The following is a 20,986-nucleotide window of genomic DNA, read 5'->3' on the forward strand; positions in this document are numbered from 1 at the left end:
ACCTACTGCAAATGGGAATTTTCAGAAAAAAGTGGTACTCTATTTACTTCTTTTTTAAAACCTAACAAAATTTGGGTTATTTCTAATTAGACTCACAAGCACATCGATTTAAGCAATAAAAAAAAGAGTCTCACTTTTAATTGCCAGTTTTGTGACGCAGTTAACCATACATGTTGTATGGCCTTCACAAAACTGACTAATACATTTTTGTATGGAAAATTAAGGACAATTAAGGCAAAACGGAAACATTTTTTCTGAAAACCCCCAAACCAAATACCTTATTCGACTTAGAAAAAACATTAGGTAATTACATGAATATAGAATATTAGGGTTTGTTAGGAACGTGCGAAAACCCATCATTGGTACAATTTAGAGATGAGACAAATACGCATACAATTATGCATATTCACATGTATTCAGGACATGTATTTCACGTCTACAGGACAGGCCTAGCCTAGTGTAGGTATCACGGGAAATTGTTTTTTAAGAAATCTGCCGCACTATATTTGTGAGATCGTTTTAATCTATTCATGAAATGTAAATTAACTGTTCCAATAAAAATTATTCTGTTCTATTCTATTCACCGAACATAGACTGATTAACGAATATTCCTATTCGTCGAATATGATAATAACATTCGTAAAGAACACTCTCTGCTTTTATCAACGCTTTGTGACTGGATCTTTTAGGACTACTTCGCTGAAAAAAATATGTGAAAAATCAATCATCTGACCTATTGTGGCGGGAGTGACCTAAAATAAGACTCTTAAAACAGCCATGTATCATATATTTTATTGCATTATGTGGCAGGTACAGAGGATCATTCATGATCATTTTTGTAAACCAATTTTTGCAAAAAATAAAAAACCATATTAAAATTATAGTATTTATCCCAAATTATACCAGTAATTCATTATACCCACTGAACGTTCTATCGAATATAGTTATATCACATATACGTTATACCACATGACTGTTAGATAAATAGTTGTTATAAGTTCATTATATCCGATCGATGTTAGATCAAATCAGGTTATACCAAATGTTGTTATTCCAAAAGTGCATTATAGCTCTTAATCGTTATATCCACTGAAAATATATCAAAAGTTGTTATATGGACCGTTACACACCCTTAAATATTGGGACTAGGTCAATTGGTGTCAAGTGTACCATGATATTATTATTATTATATTTTTTATCAACATCTGACAACGTCCTACCTAACATAAAAAAATTAAGGCCCAGTAATCTACGTTATACGTATGTCTGTTTTTAAAAACAATTTTTTTTAAATTATGTATTTAACAAGTTTCTAAACACAAAGTGGATATTTTGGCCATGGATGGATACTCGTATTGGCAGAATAGTGAAATCACTATCCCTATTCGTACCTTCTCTATTCGTTAAAGTAAAATTTGTTGCATCAATTATAGTTATAGATAATTATTGAGTTGATTAATATTGCTTAATTACAATAAAATAGAACACGCAATACAATTAAGTTAGGTACTCAGATGAATTAATCCCTAAATCACTACCCGTACGGTTAATTACCTAAATACTGATCCACGATGATACATTCATGATTTTATGATGTCACTAACATGAGTTAGAGCTACAGAGCTAGTATAGAATTACTCATCGCATGTGTAAATAGCTAGTGTGCATTATGATTGTTTATATTTTTATTGTAGTATGTTTAATAAATTTATGTTATCATTTTAGTGATGTGTCCAATTGGTTGTAAATATTTGATACGTTGTTTATTTTTGTTTCACTTCCTTAAACGGTTACGTGTCTGCGGTTCCTCGAATACCTTCCGGAATACTAATAATTTCACCATCATTAAATGAAACAATTTACGATTAAATAGACAACGCGCAGCTGGCATGGCGCATCCCTAACCAATGAATGAATTGTTTTTTTTTTGGCTCCCGCGGTTAGCTTAATGTGCCACAGATGCGTAAAGATGAGGAAACTTAAGAAAACGAAAATACAATGAAAATACGGAGTTATTGACTGAATTTATTTATCATTATCACCTTTGCCGGTTTCACACTTTGTTAGTGGCCAGTATGAAATCATTTAAATAAGGCTTTATACATCATGTTATACAAAAATTGTGTCCATTGTCTTAGGTACGCGGAGGCCGGGCTGTACCAAGCGGGCGACGTGTCTTCATCCTCGGGCGCCTCGTCGGGCTCGCACCCCGCCTCGCCGCTGCCGCATTCGCTGTTCACTCACGAGCCTCTCTACCAGTTCTACAACGCGGCTAAAGTTGAGGTGAATACTTTATTGGAAGGGTGCGAAGTACTAGGTGGGGGTGATGAAATCTATCGCAGCGCTCATGGTGGCCAAAAGTAGAAATAGTTCTGGCTCTGTCATCTGTCATACTCATATGAATCTGTCATTAACAAAGCAATTTGTATAGACTTTAACTAAGTACCTAATTTTAGTAATAGATGTTTGTGTTATGATGCGAGCTTGAATTATTGAACACTGTCCCTGTTTTGTTCTTAATTACTCTACATCATGGACATGTCCAGCAACAATTTTCCTTATGAAACGGTTTGTGGTTGAAATTTTATATTGAGTGATACTCACAAAACCGGTCTTCAAAATGATACTCATTTTGATCTGAAAACGATATTTAATTTATTACTAGCGATATAAGAACAATTATATAATTTTACTATTATTCAAAGAAACCAATAAGATAGCTTTATCCTTTTCGTATAATGTCGCGATGAAATTTCAAAACGTCAGAGCATCAGAGCCAAAAAAGTTGCGGACACTAGGTCGCGCTGATGTCGTGCACAGAGCCAATACAATTTTCTAATGATTAATGAATGCTATTCATTTGTTTTTGATAAGGCTGGTAACGAGCACGATCTTAGTACTACTACCAAACAAAATCTATGAGGAAATCGCGTTATTTTCTCTTCAATCAATCAATATCATTTATTTGTGAACATAGGTGGTATCGTTATGCTATATAATATATGCTATGCATATATACGCTATGCTTCGCCATATGGCATACAAAATAGCTGTCACTGAGACATGCAGCAGCTGCATGCAGCTCTTGTGTTTTGGGAACTTAATTATGATTTGCAAATGCAGCCAATATGTACCTAAATAATTTACTTAGGTATTTATTAGTGTCTTCGTTTTTGTAAACACGGCATTTTCCGTATAATTGACCGATTATACCTACTCTATTTCTACTAAACCGTAATCTAAATGTTATGACGCGTCAAGCACCAAATAAACAAAACATTTAAGTACCTACTTCCTTATTGTATTGTTGTAGGTACTTACTGGAGTTCTGGTCACCATAACGAAAACTTAATTTATTAACCCCCGACGCCAAAAGAGGGGTGCTATAAGTTTGAACGCTATGTGTCTGTTTGTGGCACTGTAGCTCTTAAACGGGTGAACCGATTTGAATGAGTTTTTTTTTATTTTAAAGCAGGTTTTCTAGCGATGGCTTTAGACATGTTTCATCAAAATCGGTTTACCCGTTTTTGAGATATTGAACTTTGAAGTTTCAATGTCGGGGGCTTCCAACTTTTTGGGGGTTAGATAGTTTAGAGGGGTCTACACCATTAATTAAAAAAAAAAGAAAATAAGTGCACGTATATCCATTAATTATATATATACGTGTTAACACAAAACAGAGGTGCTTTTAAATCTACGATACGTCGTACTAATTGCTCGCACCTATCCTAATTGCAACATATAATTGCTGCAACCTTCGACGGGGCCAGAGAATTTTTATATCAATTTGACCTCACGGCTAAAATTAGTTGACTAATTAATGAGAGAATTAACCAACACTATCTGCAGCCTTCTTTATGCACCAGTTGTGTTTGCGTGATACGAGAAAGTGCTTGTGAAATGAACGCGCTCCGACTTAAAAGAATATCGCGGAGGAATAGCTTGAAAAAGACAGAGTATAGGCCTTTAAGTGTGCTGTGCGCTCAATCTCTGATAATATTAGAGAGCTCTGTGCCTAATAGCGAGTCGTTGGAAGATGTGGTATATTCTTTTAATATACTTACAGCGTCATTAAAGCTAGAGTAAAAAAATATTTTTTTGTGTGTAACAGTGCTGAATTTAGTTTATTCAAAAGTAAAAATTAATGCCTAATTATTTACACACAACAACAATAAATTAATGTATTAAAACTACAGGACTTTTTTTATATCTACCCAACCCAAGTAAACTTTATACGCGCGCTTTGCGCAGTTTGTTTATGTAGAGTAAGATGGCCGGCAAAGTTATTGGCATATGGATGGGGTATAAATTATACCGTATAATAGCCCTCTAGGCTGGCAACGCATTAGTAATCCTCTGGTGTGGCAGGTACCCATGGGCGATGGTGCTGGAAAAAAAACTAACTTACTGTTTTTTTTTTCAGTCTCTGTGTCGCGACACAGGTGATTCCGACTCGGACGCATACGACCCAAACGCCGGGTCAGGTGCCCCAGCCGGCGCGGCGCCCGCGCGCCCCACCGCCATGGCGCTAGTGGCGCCCCGGGGGCCCGCGCGCACGCTTTGGTGCGAGGTACCAGAAGTGCTACAATCTGCTGTACTCAGTGAGTCCTTTTTGATCTTATTGTAACACACTATCAATTTTAGAAGGTGCCTATTGGTACCTATTTTCTCTCATCCACACCCAGTGGTATACATGTATAATTCCACGATTTGTTCATTATACTGATCTAATCGCAGAATGGATGTGATCGCAAGCCATGTATAAATTGCCCGCTAGTTATTTTGAGTGCTAAAGTGGGTCTAGCAACCTCTAAGAATCTTATATATTGGTGCCAAGTTTTAGATTTTGCGAATAGACATAAATCAGGAACCTACGTAGATACAGCCAAACTCAAAAATACTGAATCCACACACAATGTACCAAGCTTTGTCACACACACACTTTGACACAAGTACTTTATGATCTTGATACAAGGCACAACTTTACTGAGGAGATACTAACAATTGCCAAGTAGGTATGCCTCATTTAATCTGTTAACTTGTTTGTCTCCCCATTCAAAAAATAAAGGTCTACGCAATCATTCGTAACATCATCAGATTTCTAGCATAGGACTTATACACTTAACTACCCGTGTTAAAAATGTCTTACCTCCACTCATCTCAGGTTCCCTAGCACCGGCCCAGAAGCGTCTGCAAGAAGCAAAGTTCGAGCTGCTGACGTCCGAAGCATCCTACCTCAACTCGCTGAACGTGCTAGAGTCCCACTTCATCGCTCATCCCGCTTTCCGCGACCCCCAGGTGCTGCCGAGAGAAGACTGGGAGATGCTGTTCTCTACTATACTACCTGGTGAGTAAGCGTTCAGATTGATAGCTTGGTCTGCTCATGAAGGATTTTTGGGATCCTTTAATTTGCGTTACCATCATTGTTGGTGTGGTGGTGGTACAGTCACCTGCATAATATCTGCCACAGCGGAGCGTGCACAAATATCTGACACATCCTACCAGCTCTAGTCCTATTGGTGATGGTGACTATACTCTCGATACTGTAATGACATATTTTCATTACTTTCTTTTGTTTTCAAACGGCTCCTAACGAGAGTAGGTAAAATATTGTTGAAAAAAAAACTTAAATAGATTGGTCCTCTCATCAAGTATGGATGTTAAGCTAGCAGTGAGTTGGATTTAGGTCCATGTAGAATGTCCTTGGACCAAATCCTTTAATTTGATTGTAAACTTTGCTTTATTCGTGTTTATCCAAATAAACAAACCCAAAGTTTGACTAGGCACCCAGTTCTCATTAGTGGTTATTCTCTGGGTTATCAACGTAGCCACTAGATTAATCTTGTCTCTGTCCGGCAGTGCGCAAGTGCTCGCAGCTGCTGATGGTGGAGCTGGAGAAGTGCTGGCAGGAGAACATCCTGCTGACGGGCATCTGCGAGCTGGTGCGGCGCCACGCCGACCTGCACTTCCACACCTACGTCAAGTACTGCTCGGCGCAGGCGCTCATGGTGCGCGCGCTGCAGCGGCTGCGCGACCGACCTGCCTTCGCTGCAGCGCTGAGACGGTAACTTAACTCGTCATCTTCGGCCTATATACAACCCACTGCTGGGCACAGGCCTTTCAGTATGAGAGCTTCCCGCACGTGCCCAATGCTGATTGAGATTTTTTCACACACAGCATAGAACTACTTCACACATTGGATCAGGTTTCCTTAACCGAAAATATCTGGGCAAATTTAAAGTGCAATTTCGCTGAATTCCGAAGAGTGTAGCGATTTCTAGCGTCATCTATATAGCGCCTTAAGTAAATATAGAAACTCCAACATCCTGCACCGCGCTATCGAATTTAAGTTTCTCAACTCGATCGCATGATATGAGACTTCCAATGCTTTTCCTTCGGACTTCGGTCCTCAGGTATGAGGGCATCTGCCAGGAGAGATATCTCTCTACCGATACCCCCTTCTCCCCACAAAAGCTTAGAAGAGTGAGTTTAGGTTTGAGTCCACTATGCTCTGGTGGTGATACCATCGTTCAAACCACTAGGCTTTAAACAGAGGCGTCTTTACCTATAGTGCAGGGTGTGCGTTGCACACGGGCGCAGCGGTGTTAGAGGCGCCGGCGGCGGCACTTTGTACCTATTCCATTTTGACCGCGGACGCTACATGGGCTAAAGACACCTCTGGCTCTAAAGGCCAGATAATGCATTAAGCCACCCCAGCTTTCTTTAATTGAAAAGATACACCGAAATATGGCATATAACAATAAAAATAAATGCACTGTCCACACGGTCTTTCGACTCGTTCACAGTTGTTTCAAAAGATGAAAAACTCATCACTAACACTCCCAATTTCAGACTAGAAAGCCACCCCGCCTGCCAGAGCCTGTCCCTGCACTCGTTCCTGATGCTGCCGATGCAGCGCGTGACGCGGCTGCCGCTGTTACTGGACGCCGTGCTGCGGCACCTGGCCGAAGGCGACGCTGAGAGAGACGGCTGCATGCTGGCACTCGCTACGCTCAACCATGTCAGTATACACCTGTGGCCTTATTGTCTAAGGCACTCGGAATCGCAAACTTTTTCACCATTTCTTTCTGTCACACGGTATAGGATGAGGGTAGTAAGAGACGGTGAATGCTATCGTGAGCGTCGAGGCATTAGACAATATGGTCACTGACCTGCCGGAACCTGGTGCTGCCGATGCAGGCGTAACTTATCTGAATCGTAATTGCATCTGAAGCTTTTCCATGTCTGTACCAATCACTGCACCCTACACATCACAATTCTGCCACCTAGTAGTAATTAATGGGACTAACACGGATAACAGCAGAACGAACAATAGTAACAGCGGTCGCAATATTCCGCGAAGGTTCTCTCTAACTCTCTCTGTACTTCCCAACGTGACGCAGCCTTTTGCTAGCGGATTCATACCTTTCTATTAGGTCCGCGGTTATTTTAAAAACACCATTACTTATAGATTAAAACATCCAAGTGATCCAAGTTGGTGACTACATTTAGTTACAGCTTGTGTCTTCTTGTGTTACAGTTTGTGTCACAATGCAACGAAGGCGCCCGCAACACGGAGCGCGTGGAAGAGATGTGGCGCCTGTGCCGCGCCATAGAGTTCCCGCCGTCTATGCGCGACCCGCCCAACCTGGGCCCGGCCTGCTCGCGACGGGATCGCAGGTAAACAACTGTAACACACCCTGGCTCCATCTAGTTATCAAATAGAGTAAAGTTTCTCATCTTGGCTGCCTAAATACAATTTCAAACGATCTTCCTTCGGACTTCGGTCCCCAGGCATAACACCGTCTGCAGAGTATTTTTTTTTGTTGCGACTTACATCCACATGATCAAATCATCAGCGGAGCGATGACCACTGTTGAAGAAAACCCTTAGAACGTCACAATGCTTAGCAACTTGCCATCTGGATCCACGTGGGTTATTACCAGTTGTTTACATCCCGTTGTTCCCACAGCAAACTACTTCCCATAGTCCGCACATGGTCCGCACGGACCATAGGTTTTTTTCTCAATTGTCCGTAGTGCGAAAAACTGAGAAAAAAAAAACAATAAGTGTTAATGAAGAGGAGCGGTCAACTGGGGAATAGCTTAAAGCCTCCGAATTGTGGTCGCCCACGGGTAACCGGTCTTCAATCGATGTGGCCTTCTCATTGCCATTTCAACTTCTATGCTAGAATAGCTAAATGCAATTTTCCAACTATTTTCAAGAGATAAGTGTGTACTAAAATAGGCTCTTCCAATGTTGTAGGCCGGTGCGTTGGCTGGTGCGGTCGGGCGAGGCGACTCAGCTCGTGTGGAAAACGGACGAGTCCAAGCTGACCTTCGGCCGCAAGTTCCACAAGACGCCGCTGCATCTGTTCCTCTTCAACGACCTGCTCGTCATCACCAAGAAGAAGGGGTGAGTTTAAACTGCATCACGTTTAGGTTTTAAGATCATGTTGGCTATAGTCCAGTCTTACATCATTGCACGAATTATGTCCAAAAAAATTAGTAACAATATAAGAATACTCAACAAAATGTCCAATTTTGAAACGATGATGATAATAACAGTGTTTCCCAATTAGGTACTCTTTCAAAGGTGTATAAAAATGGGACCAGATCGAGGGGGGGGGGGGTGAATATAGCCAATTGTGTATCACAAGTGTGGCTTCTGTTATAGGGGCCGCCTGTGTTAGAATTTTTACTCGCACATGAGGTAGAGGGGTCAAAATTGGCAAAACCATACACACACACACGCACCAAACATCACGCCTGTATTCCCAAATGGGGTAGGCAGAGCACACAAAACCTTTAAAAAAAATCATTCTTACGTAATTAATTAATGAGAAACAAATGTGTTATTCCCCAGTGAGAACAGTCACGTGGCGGTGGACTTCTGCCCGCGCTCGCTGCTGGAGGTGTGCGCCGGCGACGCGGGCGGGGGCGGGGGCGGGGGCGCGGGCGGCGCCAGCGCCAAGCACGCGCTGCTGCTCACGCTGCTCGAGAACCACGAGGGACGCACGCTCGAGATGGTAAGGGCTCTACTTCCGGGGGCCTTGCTTGGGCCTAATGAAGTTTGCCACCCCTGCTCTAGTCACCGTATTTTACTACATAACCTTTAGTCGAAATAGCTGTCAAATTCATCGTTGTTTAAATTATGTTTGTGTGTTATTGCCTCACCCCACTTGTACTTTTTTTGGTAAACATCGGTCTTGCATGAATGACTACAGGGGTGTTCAAAATTAGTGTTCTAGAATTACGCGCGCGATTGACTCTGTAATTGAGTGTATTTTCAGATGATATAGACAGAACACGGACGAACGACGACGAACTTGACAGACTAGACGACCCGGCTCTCGTACGTAACCTTTGTTTATCGTGATCAGTATAACAAGCACGTCTTGCTCGCACCGTCATGTTCTGTTTCACAATAAAACACTTAACTTTTCTATGAATCTTCTGAGATAGTACCTATATACACGCACTCTGACATAGAGCATTCATACTTTTCACGTATACGTATAAATCAACAAAAGCCACAAAAAAACTCTATAAAAATTAAATATACTACAAAACTCAACACTTCTATATATTGAACGTCACGTTGTTTTATTTTATCAATAGTTTAAATACCTACTGACCTAAAAACACGTATAGAGATCTTGTACAGGTATAATAGTAATAAAATAAGGCCTTCTTAGTCAGCTACACTAAAACGTTTTAAACTGACCTGGGTTTATAAATTGTCTTCCTTCCAATAATTTGTCTCTATTCCGATTTATGTTTCATATAGATATACTTTTAATTATATTTAAATATTCATGCATAGATTTGATATATTTACCTATTATCCCACAGTTAGATCACATCGGCTTTGAAGTAACAGTCGCTTTCTCATAAATCAAAGAGGTGAAAGTTTTTTTATTCCGAGTGCGTTATATAATATTTAATATCCTCAAATCTTTACAGACTCAAAATGTGTAAAGAAAATAGTCTCGTCTACCTATCTCGCCCTAATATGTAATACAGGTGAACTATGTATAAAAAATCACGCGCGACCTAGGTCCTATACTACGGTTTACTATACTATAGTATAGTAAAGTTCATTGACATGAACCTCCGCAAAGTAACAACGCCTAATCCAATAATTTACTTATTTAATATTACCAATCGTTAATAAACGTATTCATTATTTTCCTTCAATTAACGCTCATTTAACGCGATCCACGTTCAAACCTCATCATTCCCTCGCTGCTTCACGACGACTATAACATATCGCGTCCCGCAGATGATTTCTTGCCCGTCGGAGACGGACGCGTCGCGCTGGAGCGAGGCCCTGGCGCCGCCGACGGCCGAGGGCGCGGGCGAGGCCGTGTACGCCGGGTGGGACTGCCCGCAGGCCGTCGCGCTCTACGCGTATGCGCCCGCGCAGCCCGACGAGCTGCCGCTGAGCGAGGGCGACGTGCTCAACGTCACCAGGAAGACTAGCGAAGGTTTGTGATATACCTATTACCTATCATAAGTCTCAGCGTGGAAATAACGCTCAATCGTGGGCGTGGGCTTCAGAGGGACAGTGGCTGTTGAACGCTCAAAGAAAAGTAGAAAGCGTTTCTTAGTCATCATCCCAGCCTATATACGTCCCACTGCAGGGCACAGGCCTCCCCTCAGAATGAGAGGGCTTGGGCAGTAGTTCCCACGCGGGCCCAGTGCGGATTGGGAACTTCACACACACCATTGAATTGCTTCGCAGGCTTGTGCAGGTTTCCTCACGATGTTTCCCTTCACCGTAAAGCTCCTGGTAAATTTCAAATGTAATTCCGCACATGAATTTCGAAAAACTCAGAGGTGCGAGCCGGGGTTTGAACCCACGATCTTCTGCTTGAGAGGCCATAGGTCAAACCACTCGGCCACCACGGCTGTCTTAGTATACCTACGTAAATGAAAAGGAGGATATATAAGAGATCATAAGTGTTAGACGAGTGTGTAGTGAAGAGGGAAGTCAACTGAACGCTTCGTGGTAGAGTTTGAGGGAAGCTAAACCCGAAATACTTACATCGAATCCTACTAATTACTTATACTTAAATGCCAAAATCTCACGCTAAAACACCAAGATGAAAGTTTGCTGCCTTCTTAGAAATCTTGGAAATAAAACATGGCTTCTTTTCATTCCTATATTCACAAGGGCTCAGACATTAGATGTGATTCTCGAAATTTAAGAACTCTGAGACATTAAATTTTGAACTGTTGCATTGTTTATAGCTACAACGAGGGTAAAATGAAGACCACGGTGTTATTTTTGTAAATCTCCTTGAGCATCTGAAGCCCGGAATTCAACTGTCGAATCTAATAATGATTTACGCGATTGAAATTGGGGGGGTAGACTAATTAACAACATGAACCATTTGTCGGATTCTTCTCACCAGAAGTTTTTCCGAACCAGTGCTAGATTTTTTGAAATTCATAAGTGCTTGTTATAGCCTAATTTTAATAAAAATATTAACTCTGACATTTGCCTTCGTCCTCCAGGCTGGTACTACGGCGAGCGCACCCGCGACGGCGAGGCGGGCTGGTTCCCGGGTTCGTACACGGCCGAGGTGGCGTCCGCGCACGCGCGCGCTCGGAACCTGCGCCAGCGCTACCGGCTGCTGGCGCTCTCCGGGACCTACCTCGGACAGCGCAAGAAGACATGACCGCGGGACCCTGCAGACCTTTGAAAACCCAATTCGGGATCAGCAAAGCCTCCCACCGCCCTGCAGACGTGTGAAAACTAAAGCCGGAAAAATACGGGATCAGAAGCCTCCCCCCACTACCAGGCGCTTTGGGCATGCGCAGGGCTACGATCGATGTGCCTCCACGTGATTGTAAAAAGTATTTTCGGAATAACTATAGACTTTTAGTGCCTAACGCCTGCGAAAAGTTAAGACATAATATACATTGGCTATTATCGTAAAGTGCCCAGGGCCACAAAAAAATTATCAGACACAAAAAATGTATCATCTTCAAAATAATCTATGTAAACGATTTCTTGAGGACAGGAGCCCTGGGTTCTGGTGTCACGATTACATAAGATACTACGCCACAGATTTGACATTTGACATCCCTTATATTCACCTACTGGCTGGTTCACCGCCGACGGTGTTAAGTACTTGCAGTCAGTGTTATGATAACTGCGGGGAAGTACTTTAATGTATGAAGTGACGAATGCCCATGTGCCCTTACTGGAAAGACTGTATTGTATTGGATTAATAAGATCTAAAATCCAGCAAGTCTCTTTTGATTTGAGTACAAGGAATTAAAAAAAGAATTAACGAATATCTGCTGTAGGTAAGAAGCGGTGGCAACGGTTGTGGAGTCTACGAGGAATGAATTAAGCTCCTTTCCATTTCTTGATAGCAATCTCTGCGGAATCGTCCGATTAATCTTTGTCAAGAAACCCTGTTCAACAAAGTATGGAACTACCTAACGATCCAAATACCTATAAAAAAATCGTAAAAATCTCTCACATGAGCTTTATCAAGAAGCCGTCAACTGCGAAATTAGAGCTACAAATCAATCGTTATTTAATTCTCCACAAAGTGAAGTGAAATTCTCGGTTGAATTAAGTTTAAGTAGTAGGTACTCTTACTGATGGTGTGACTGGGTTTGTAAATAATGACGCGATAAAGGTGCTTAATTACGAATAAATATATATTAAATGAACTATATTGAGTGAATTACACAATGATCTGAAGGGAAGGTCGGATGTCGTGAGCGACTAGGAACGTCCGTCCAGACACTGCCTTATCTTAGAACTTAGACGTTAGTATTTTTGGAGCATTTTAACCACCACGCTGCACCGTAAGGATGCTGGTGCTTGTTAAATAATTACGAAATATTCACATTACACTCTCAAAGAGTTTAAGGAAGTTATAGTCTAGTTGTGAAATGTACAGTTACGTATGAGATTCACAAGTTTAATGTACAGTTTCGAAGCCGCTGATTAGTTGTAAGTTTGTACGTATATCACACATATTTACTCTCCTAGCTGGTGGTATCTTGCCCGCTACGTTCGTTAACTAGTCATATGAGCGGACGACGATATTTTCGCAATAACTGATTATGTAATGAAATTATCACAATTAATATAAAATTCTAGAACATTCCGATGTTTGCGGTAATTATTTTTATTTCTTTATAATTAATGTTTTGAATGTACTTACTTAAATTATTGTTTTTATGTATATTGTATGACGCGAGAGTATACGTACTCTTCATAGGGCCTTATTTATAGTGTTATCAAATATAACTGCGTACATATCAAACTGTTTTTTTTATTTCATCCATTTTAATCTTATTTTTTTTAGCTTTGTATATTTTTAGATAAAACAAACAGAAGCAATAAAAATACATTATTAAACTTACAATATTTTTATAATATAAGTAGATCATACAAAATGCTGAACCTACCACAATTTAGTAACTGCAAATCTCAAGTAGATGGTACAGCTTTGTAAGTGACTATCATTCATTATCCAATTTAAAATATAAAATGCATCAACAGTGTATCAAACAAACATTAGAAAAATACATAAACTTTTATAAAATATAAGATTCTTTCATCAGATCTAAAATAATCAACTGAAACTAATAAATAAAAATCTTTTATTAAAAATCTATTTTGATGTAGGTAATGTCCCTTTGGACCCTACCTAATTAATTATATATTTTTTATTGTGCACCTTTGAAATGCCTAGATAAGAAAATATGTATTTTTCCTTAAAAGTATTGGTATAAAAAGTTTAAAAAGCACAACTTAGGGGCTATTTCACCATCCATTAATTAGTGTTAACTGACGGTTAAATGTGATGCCGTCTCTATTTGTTTTGTTCGAGTAGACGGAGACGGCATCACATTTAACCGTCAGTTAAAACTAATCAATGGATCGTGAAACAGCCCCTTAAACTTATCATAATCTATTGTATCCATCATCATAAAATTAGATTACAAGTAGAAAAAAAATCATTCTGAAGACACAAAAGATACAACAGAGAGTCAAAAAATAAAGGAATGTTAAAAGCATTACTTAAAACAGAGTATAAGGTTCATTTAAAATTTAAAGCACTATTAGAAGCAACTGATACACGTTTTATCCCTGAAAAATAGTTTTGAACATTTCACAAAAAAACCTGTATAACTAACTTACAGGCAGAGTATGAGGATGAGAATGCTGGCTTCTATAATCATGTTAAATAAAACCGATCGATAGGGTTCATGCGAGAAGAAGTAAGAGGGAATGTTATATTCAGTCAACAAATAACCAAGGAGCGGAATTTTCATAGCAAAAATCAAATGTCAAGAGGGATTGACCATTGTGTTTTATCAGCTGTCGATGCTTAATTGTCAGTTAGCACGATATGTTTCAGGTAATGAAATTAGACCTGTAATGGGGGAGGCCTTTGTCCTGCAGTGGGACACTATAGGCTACCAAAAAAAAAAATAGACCTGTGTGTTTGTTACAATTTAAACATAAAACCGAAACGGAAATGTTAAACAGTGTAACTAACCTTCATTCAAAATAACAGAATCGAAATCTATATCTGTACTAATTATATTTTCTTCATCTTGTCTGTAATAACAAAGAATTGTCATTATTTTCTCTACATTGTCACCATTTAAACTAAGAGAAGGATATTTCTTTATCCATTTGTTAATCGTTTTTCTTTTACGATTAACCATTTTGGTTAACAGGGGAACCTAATAAAATAATAATTATAAAAACTCAAGCGACATCAAATGTCAAATGTGACTATTTTAATAAAGAGATGCAAGTGGCTTATCAAAGAAGTCAAATGTTACAGAATAATGTTAAAAGTGGGTAACATGCGAAAAATCGTTAACTGGAATAGTCGATAAAACACAATGGTCAATCCCTCTTGATATTTGATTTTCACTATGAGAATTCCGCTAATTGCAAATAACCAATGTGTTTTACAAAATAAAAATTCAAAAACAGCCTTCACTACAACAAATTAAGAAGAAACACAAGTTATTGTTGTCCTGTCTGATATGCACAACAAAAATAAATTCATTTAAGAAGAAAAGTTAAGTTCTGGACCGCCCGCTGTGGTAATAATTACAATCTATTTAAGTCATTAACTTTATTTGGCACAAAGACAAAAAAGGTTCGCCATCCCTAACTGAAGGTGCAGATAAGTATGCAGAAACTTAGGCAGTAATTATTATGGTGAACGCAAGATATCAACCGTGATCACAGGTTGTAGAAATATAGACTATGCTTGCAGCAATATTCACCAGCATCCAAAAAAAAATGTCATCAATACTTTATAGTCAGTCTGAAGCGCGGCGGTCCACATGCGCCATCGAAAAGGCTGTTTGAGCCACATTTTCTCTTATGAGCTAATCAAATTCTTGTTTTAGAAGAGTTATCTTTCACTTCGAATAGCTTCCTCAGGAAGTACACCTGCAAGGTCCCTGTGGCCGTGATGGCCAAAATCTGTATGAAGGACCATCTGTAAAGAAAACAATACGATTGGGTAGACAACATCATCAAGCAATAATTTCAAAACATGATTCCAGTAAAATAAGTTTTTGTTAGACAATTTATTTCAATACAAGCTTTTTTCCTGACTCATCCAACCTACCCATGTATACCAAATTTCAAGTCATACCAACATTATATTATTGAAAGTATTTATTGTATTAGTCTGCGGTGATCAGAGAGGATAGGCAACGCTAGTATTGCCCACCCAGCTGCTGGTGTTAGCTGGTGTGTGCCCGTGCATCTACTGGCACTGGCTACCTGAGCCACATGCCACTGGTATAAGTAATGATGGATCAGCAAGTATCTTCGCCATGCCACTTTCTCTTATTTTTTCTATTCTACGGTTTTTAAAACTCACCTTAAAACATAAACATTATTATCCTGTAGCAGGTTATAATCTCTGGATTCCCTTGCTCTCGAGTGGTACTGGAACTGCAGTATGTCATTTATGTTGCGCTCCACAAACTGAATGGAGGTCTGGTGGAAAAATCACATGGTTAATTTATGGGTCAACTTTTATTTAAAAACTTTTTTTAAACATTGTTAATTGTAATGGTTTTTTTATATAAATAAATTTATTAATTAATAAGTTGATACACTACTAAAATAGATTGTTTCATAAATTTTAAAAATCTTCCACTATTTTATATGAATGAAGGCCACTTTTTATTCAAGATATTATAACACCCCTCTTTTTGCATCATGGTGATTTTCCACCGGTAAGGCAAGACAAGACGAGGCAAGATGAGAATTGAAATTTGTATGCATTGTCGCGCGCCCGCCGGGAGCCTCCGCGGGCCGCTGCGGACGCAACCATACAAATTTCAATTCTCACCTTCAGGGGTTAAAAATTAAAAATTTCTACAGGATGCAGACAAAGTTGCGAGTAACTGATAGTTTGCTAAAAACATAAGCCACTGTAATAGTAAAAGGATACTTCACCCCTAATTCAAGTACAACTAAAATGAAAATTGGAAACAAACTAACATTTTATGATATTATACTTACAGTAAAGTTCTTAATGTTCATATCCAGCTCTTCAACCTCCTTGGCATACTTCTCCCACATGTCATAGCGGATAACAGAGAGGTACAAGTTGACTAGTTTGCCCGCAAATCGCGAGAACTGGTTGTCGATGCACACAGCATAGTATCCGCCTGATGATGACTGGTCCGCGTACTCCGCGCTCTGCCGCCACTCGTACGGATGCACAATCTGTCCGTTCGGGTGCCGCACCGCGAACCCACACATCCCGTCACCGCCTTTCAACACCTGCAAACAAATTAGAAAGTGCTCTGTATCTTAAAAGAAAACTACGATACTAATTGGAAACGACTAATCTTATAAGATTAATGAACTGATAAGCGGCGTAACATATGTCTGAAAGCGGAATTAACTGCCAATTACCTGATAGCTGGCATAAAATGTGGCTCCCGGTTGCACGTACTGAAAGTAACAGTCTTCCTTGCCCGCGTCGATGTGAACCTTGTAGTCCATGGTCACCGCGGGCAGGTTTTCGTACCATGGCGCCGGCGACGAAGTAAACACATCGCCAACGAGTGACAAAATTGTAAATATTAGTGTTATCACTGTAAACATATGCCACGTCCGTCGAGCCATTTTTCAACTGATTTGATTGAATTGAACCGAACTGTCTATCTGACGTGTAAGAAAAAGAAAAAAAAATACGAAATCCAACATGAAAGTTAACAAAATTTTATTGATATCAACGGTTTTTATAGTGCCTCGAACAATTCCACTGACAGCTTATAGATGTTTCTCCGAGTTTTAAAGACAATCGTGTATTTTAATTTAATCAAGGATTCGCGCTGTCATCGTTCATCCACCATTACGTCTCATATTTCGTTTTATAGATTTTTTTTACCGTACAACGACAAAACCTACTAGACACTGGCAAAATTGTCCTCCAATGGACAGAACCATATTTTTCTAAAAAACCAACCAACCAATTTAATCAAGAATAACTTGTGCGACACATGATAGATAGAATAGTTTTTGAAATACGTCTAAAAGACGTCAAAGTCGCCGTCAGCTCAGCTGTGGTGTACTATTACTCTTTCTTTGGTGAGAAACTATAACCTGCAATTTATATTTCCATCTTCTGTTTTATGAATGAGCAATAACAAACAAATTTCTAAATACAATAAAGAATAAAATGAAAGCTAGATACTTAACATTCTTTTCGTACATAGGGTCACCTTTCAGGTTAGTAAGTCAAATAAAATTATAAACACCTTCGCTGCTAGCTTTACGATTCCCCATCTCCATGTGTAACTTCCCAAACGCAGGTCTTCAGAAAAGATATGGTTAAAGGAAGGCAAGAATCACACAGACTTTGAGAGTATACAAGGCCGTCTGGAATTAGCTCTCCTGGGTTTGAGGTCTTTGGTCTACCCCAGTGTAATATTATCAAGCCGGTAAGTATTTAGTTACATTAATAATACCAAAACAACTTCCTAATTCTATAAACTTTTAATTTCTATAAGCATTGAGGGACTGTGTGACATCATAACAAAAATTATAAGGTCATTTATCTACTAATTGGAAAATCGTTGTCCTTGGCTTTTTTTGGAGAAATGTGTTGAGATAAACGTCAAAGAAAAATTATTCTGTGTTTAAAAACAACCGTATCTTTAAACTGGACTAGTATTATACCAAAAATAAAACTACCCATTTAAGAGTGTTTTTAACTGCTGAGCGGGCAACATTGCATTTTTGTTAGTTTTTCTCAATTATTCCATATAATTGAATGAAAATTAAAAATGTGGTCTTATAGAACTCTTCTTAATATATAAGTTAATGTGTCTATGGTGCAAAACCATTTTGACTGTTCAATTCATCATAATTTGAAGAGAAAGTTGGCAGGGGACTGTTAAAATTTTCCATTTAGTAGAGAAATACCCATAAATGCAAATGTCAGTATGTTTGTTTATTACCCTTAAGGTAATCAACGGATCTTTTTATCCCATAAAAAAAAAACAAATACATATATGCATCGCATTGAGAACATCCTCTGTTTTTTTTCGTCGGTTAAAAAAATTATAGCTCCTTCATTCAAGCGCGCATTAATGAATTCTTCGCAGACAAAGTCATAGGCAACAGCTGGTATTATTAATATTTAATATTTCACTCTTTTGAAACTGGTTACACTAGATTTGGAAAAAATTCAACTGTTTCATAAAGCTTCTTTATTTCATAGTACAGATGGTGGTGTCCATGCATTAAATGCAAGTGCACATTTTGACCTGGAGAAGTTTGGAACCAAGATCTATGAGCCGCACCACATCACATATGCCCTCAACAAACACTTCTACCGCACTGACACACCTATTTATGTCAAGAACTGTTATCGGGTGTCAGACACGTTCCATGCTCGATTTAAGGCTCTTTCCAGGACATATCTGTATAGGTGACTTTTTTTTAACATTATTGTGATCCATGAGTCAACCTCTAAGCAAATATTTAAATCTGTAACATTTTATTTTTAGGTTAGCAGTCCTGAAAAAGGGTGTTGTGTTACCAGAATTCACGAGTATAGCACAATACATACCTATAGAAGAGTGGAAGAGATGCCACTTTATGAGGTCAGACAATCTGTAATATGACCTTTGAAATAAAGTGTCACTTACAGTTCAGCAAATACACTTTCTATTTTGAACAATTATCAATCCCTATAATGTTTTGCCTTTCACAATCTTCACTGATACATAACCATTCATTTTATAATATTTATAACTATCAAATTTGTATCATAATGTACGTAATTACATGTAAAGCAAAGTTTGCCTTCAAATTCAAATACTTTATTAGGATAGCGGGCATTATGAATATTTTGACTTGCTTATTTTTCGATTTGCTCACATCACATTTCACTTTCTTCCAACATATTCCGTTTTAGAGCTTATGATTTCGACATTGAAAAGTTCAAAGAGGGTGCCAACTACTTCATTGGCGTCCACGACTTCACGACGTTCAAACGGTTCGACAAGCTGAAACAATACAAACACAACCGGCGCGAGATCAAGTGCATAGACGTGCGGCCGGCGTGTGCGCAGGCCACCAGCTATACGGCCAAGCGGGACAGCATCTGGGAATACTGGGATGTAGAGTTCCGGGGGAGGGCGTTTGTGCATAATCAGGTGAGAATGGTGTTTATTAATAGTACATTGTGTCTTAAGGGCGGCAAATAAGGAGTTACGAACGAGAGTCTATTAGAAGCCAATGAGACGAGAGATGAGATTAAAGAGTCCATGTTCGTAATTCCAGTACCTCCCGCGACATACAATGTTTTTTTAAGACAAAAAATAATATTTTTACAAAAACCGTTGGCGCAGCTCGGGACAGAAATCCCCAATCCCCTATTTTGTTTTATTGTTTTTCTTTCTACCCTCATCCTGTACCGTTCGATAGATTAACATCAGCTATACCTTACCTGACTGCTGTTCCTTATCCTAAAATTTATCAGATATTTTTTTTCCATAGATTCGTCGGATGATGGGCACATTGAACTGTGTAGCCATCGGTAAACTGCCTCCTGAAGAGATAAAGGTGATGCTGCAAGTGCCCTCCAAGCATTCTTGGCACAACCACATCCAAAACTGCCCCCCACACGGACTCTACCTGTGCGACGTAGAGTACAACCCACAGGACTTGATTTACGAAGCAACGGACAACAACACCATTGAAGGTAGTGATAGTGAGGAAGAATGAGTTTCCTGAGTGAGTTAAAGAAACAGAAGAATAAACTTAAAGAAATAGAAACTGTAGTGACTAATGCGGATGGACAGAGGTACATTGAAAGAGGGACTGATAGGGCTCCCATCAGCTCAAAGGCGTATGGTTTTGTCGTGGATAATAAACCCGATAATGTTCCAGTATTAGTGGTAGCACACTTCTTTATAGGCTCGCAGGACTGCGCTGTAACCGACGTTTTAACAACCCACCATATTACCAACGTTCTTAGTGTAGGAGTTGATGCTGGATTAAAAAATGTTCGGCATAAGTTTGTGCAGTGTTTAGATTTACCAGAAACTGATATAAGGCCCACACTGGCAGACTGTTTGCCTTTCATTCGTGCGGCCATAGGAAGAAAGGAGAACGTGTTGGTTCACTGCAACGCCGGCGTGTCGCGGACGGCCGCGGTGGCGATAGCGTACTTGATGCATTACCACGCCATGGCGTTTGAGGATGCACACGCATTGGTGAAGAATAAGAGACCCGCCATACAACCTAATGCTGGGTTTACAAAACAATTGAAAACCATGAAGCCTGGTGAATTAATTTAAGTAATTCAGCAGTTTTTTTTTAAGCTATTTGTGGGCATTTCTCTACAAATTGGAAAATGTAATCTAGTTTGAATAATTTTAAATCAAAGAGTTTTTATAAAATGTAATAGTAAAACTATATTATTTTATTGAAATAAAACATA

At 39.4% G+C, this 20,986-nt stretch overlaps 4 protein-coding genes across 15 annotated transcripts in view; 3 read left to right on the forward strand and 1 right to left on the reverse strand.

The window, feature by feature from the left end:
- Exn (Ephexin) overlaps positions 1-13,297 on the forward strand; it is a 120,719-nt gene extending 107,422 nt beyond the window's left edge. For 11 of the 12 annotated variants that reach the window (XM_074088311.1, XM_074088316.1, XM_074088315.1 and 8 more), the window contains 10 exons: positions 2,139-2,283; positions 4,424-4,601; positions 5,165-5,347; positions 5,860-6,064; positions 6,853-7,021; positions 7,541-7,680; positions 8,266-8,415; positions 8,866-9,028; positions 10,285-10,489; positions 11,523-13,297. In XM_074088311.1, coding sequence (XP_073944412.1) covers positions 2,139-2,283; positions 4,424-4,601; positions 5,165-5,347; positions 5,860-6,064; positions 6,853-7,021; positions 7,541-7,680; positions 8,266-8,415; positions 8,866-9,028; positions 10,285-10,489; positions 11,523-11,686 — 1,702 coding nt within the window. In that variant the 3' untranslated portion in view covers positions 11,687-13,297. Of the gene's footprint in view, positions 1-2,138; positions 2,284-4,423; positions 4,602-5,164; positions 5,348-5,859; positions 6,065-6,852; positions 7,022-7,540; positions 7,681-8,265; positions 8,416-8,865; positions 9,029-9,292; positions 9,355-10,284; positions 10,490-11,522 lie in introns of those variants that run through there. The other variant, XM_074088318.1, reaches the window with a different exon arrangement.
- On the reverse strand, positions 12,465-17,196 carry loj (p24 family member logjam). The gene is made up of 4 exons (XM_074088325.1): positions 16,945-17,196; positions 16,546-16,809; positions 15,896-16,014; positions 12,465-15,505 (listed from the first exon to the last, which is right to left on the reverse strand). The coding sequence occupies exons 1-4, from the start codon at positions 17,155-17,157 to the stop codon at positions 15,397-15,399; spliced, it is 705 nt and encodes a 234-aa protein (XP_073944426.1). The 5' UTR covers positions 17,158-17,196; the 3' UTR covers positions 12,465-15,396.
- Positions 17,197-17,563: 367 nt separating this feature from the next.
- Positions 17,564-20,268, forward strand: LOC141428376 (tRNA pseudouridine synthase-like 1). The gene is made up of 6 exons (XM_074088357.1): positions 17,564-17,763; positions 17,847-17,975; positions 18,758-18,967; positions 19,047-19,142; positions 19,457-19,697; positions 20,041-20,268. The coding sequence occupies exons 1-6, from the start codon at positions 17,714-17,716 to the stop codon at positions 20,266-20,268; spliced, it is 954 nt and encodes a 317-aa protein (XP_073944458.1). The 5' UTR covers positions 17,564-17,713.
- On the forward strand, positions 20,265-20,986 carry Mkp (MAP kinase-specific phosphatase). The gene has a single exon (XM_074088359.1). The coding sequence runs from the start codon at positions 20,265-20,267 to the stop codon at positions 20,841-20,843; it is 579 nt and encodes a 192-aa protein (XP_073944460.1). The 3' UTR covers positions 20,844-20,986.

This window comes from Choristoneura fumiferana, chromosome 5 (assembly GCF_025370935.1).
Source record: "Choristoneura fumiferana chromosome 5, NRCan_CFum_1, whole genome shotgun sequence".
In the NCBI taxonomy this organism is placed as follows: domain Eukaryota; kingdom Metazoa; phylum Arthropoda; class Insecta; order Lepidoptera; family Tortricidae; genus Choristoneura; species Choristoneura fumiferana.

Excerpts from the sequence above, each read along its gene's own strand:
- loj (XM_074088325.1), bottom strand. The coding sequence starts at position 17,157 with ATGGCTCGACGGACGTGGCATATGTTTACAGTGATAACACTAATATTT. Across the intron at positions 16,015-16,545 it reads TGAACATTAAGAACTTTACT|ACCTCCATTCAGTTTGTGGA; the intron begins GTAAGTATAATA and ends TTTTTCCACCAG. Across the intron at positions 15,506-15,895 it reads AATAATGTTTATGTTTTAAG|ATGGTCCTTCATACAGATTT; the intron begins GTGAGTTTTAAA and ends TTTTCTTTACAG.
- LOC141428376 (XM_074088357.1), top strand. The coding sequence starts at position 17,714 with ATGAAAGCTAGATACTTAACATTCTTTTCGTACATAGGGTCACCTTTC. Across the intron at positions 19,143-19,456 it reads AAGAGATGCCACTTTATGAG|AGCTTATGATTTCGACATTG; the intron begins GTCAGACAATCT and ends ATTCCGTTTTAG. Across the intron at positions 19,698-20,040 it reads GGGCGTTTGTGCATAATCAG|ATTCGTCGGATGATGGGCAC; the intron begins GTGAGAATGGTG and ends TTTTTTCCATAG.
- Mkp (XM_074088359.1), top strand. The coding sequence starts at position 20,265 with ATGAGTTTCCTGAGTGAGTTAAAGAAACAGAAGAATAAACTTAAAGAA.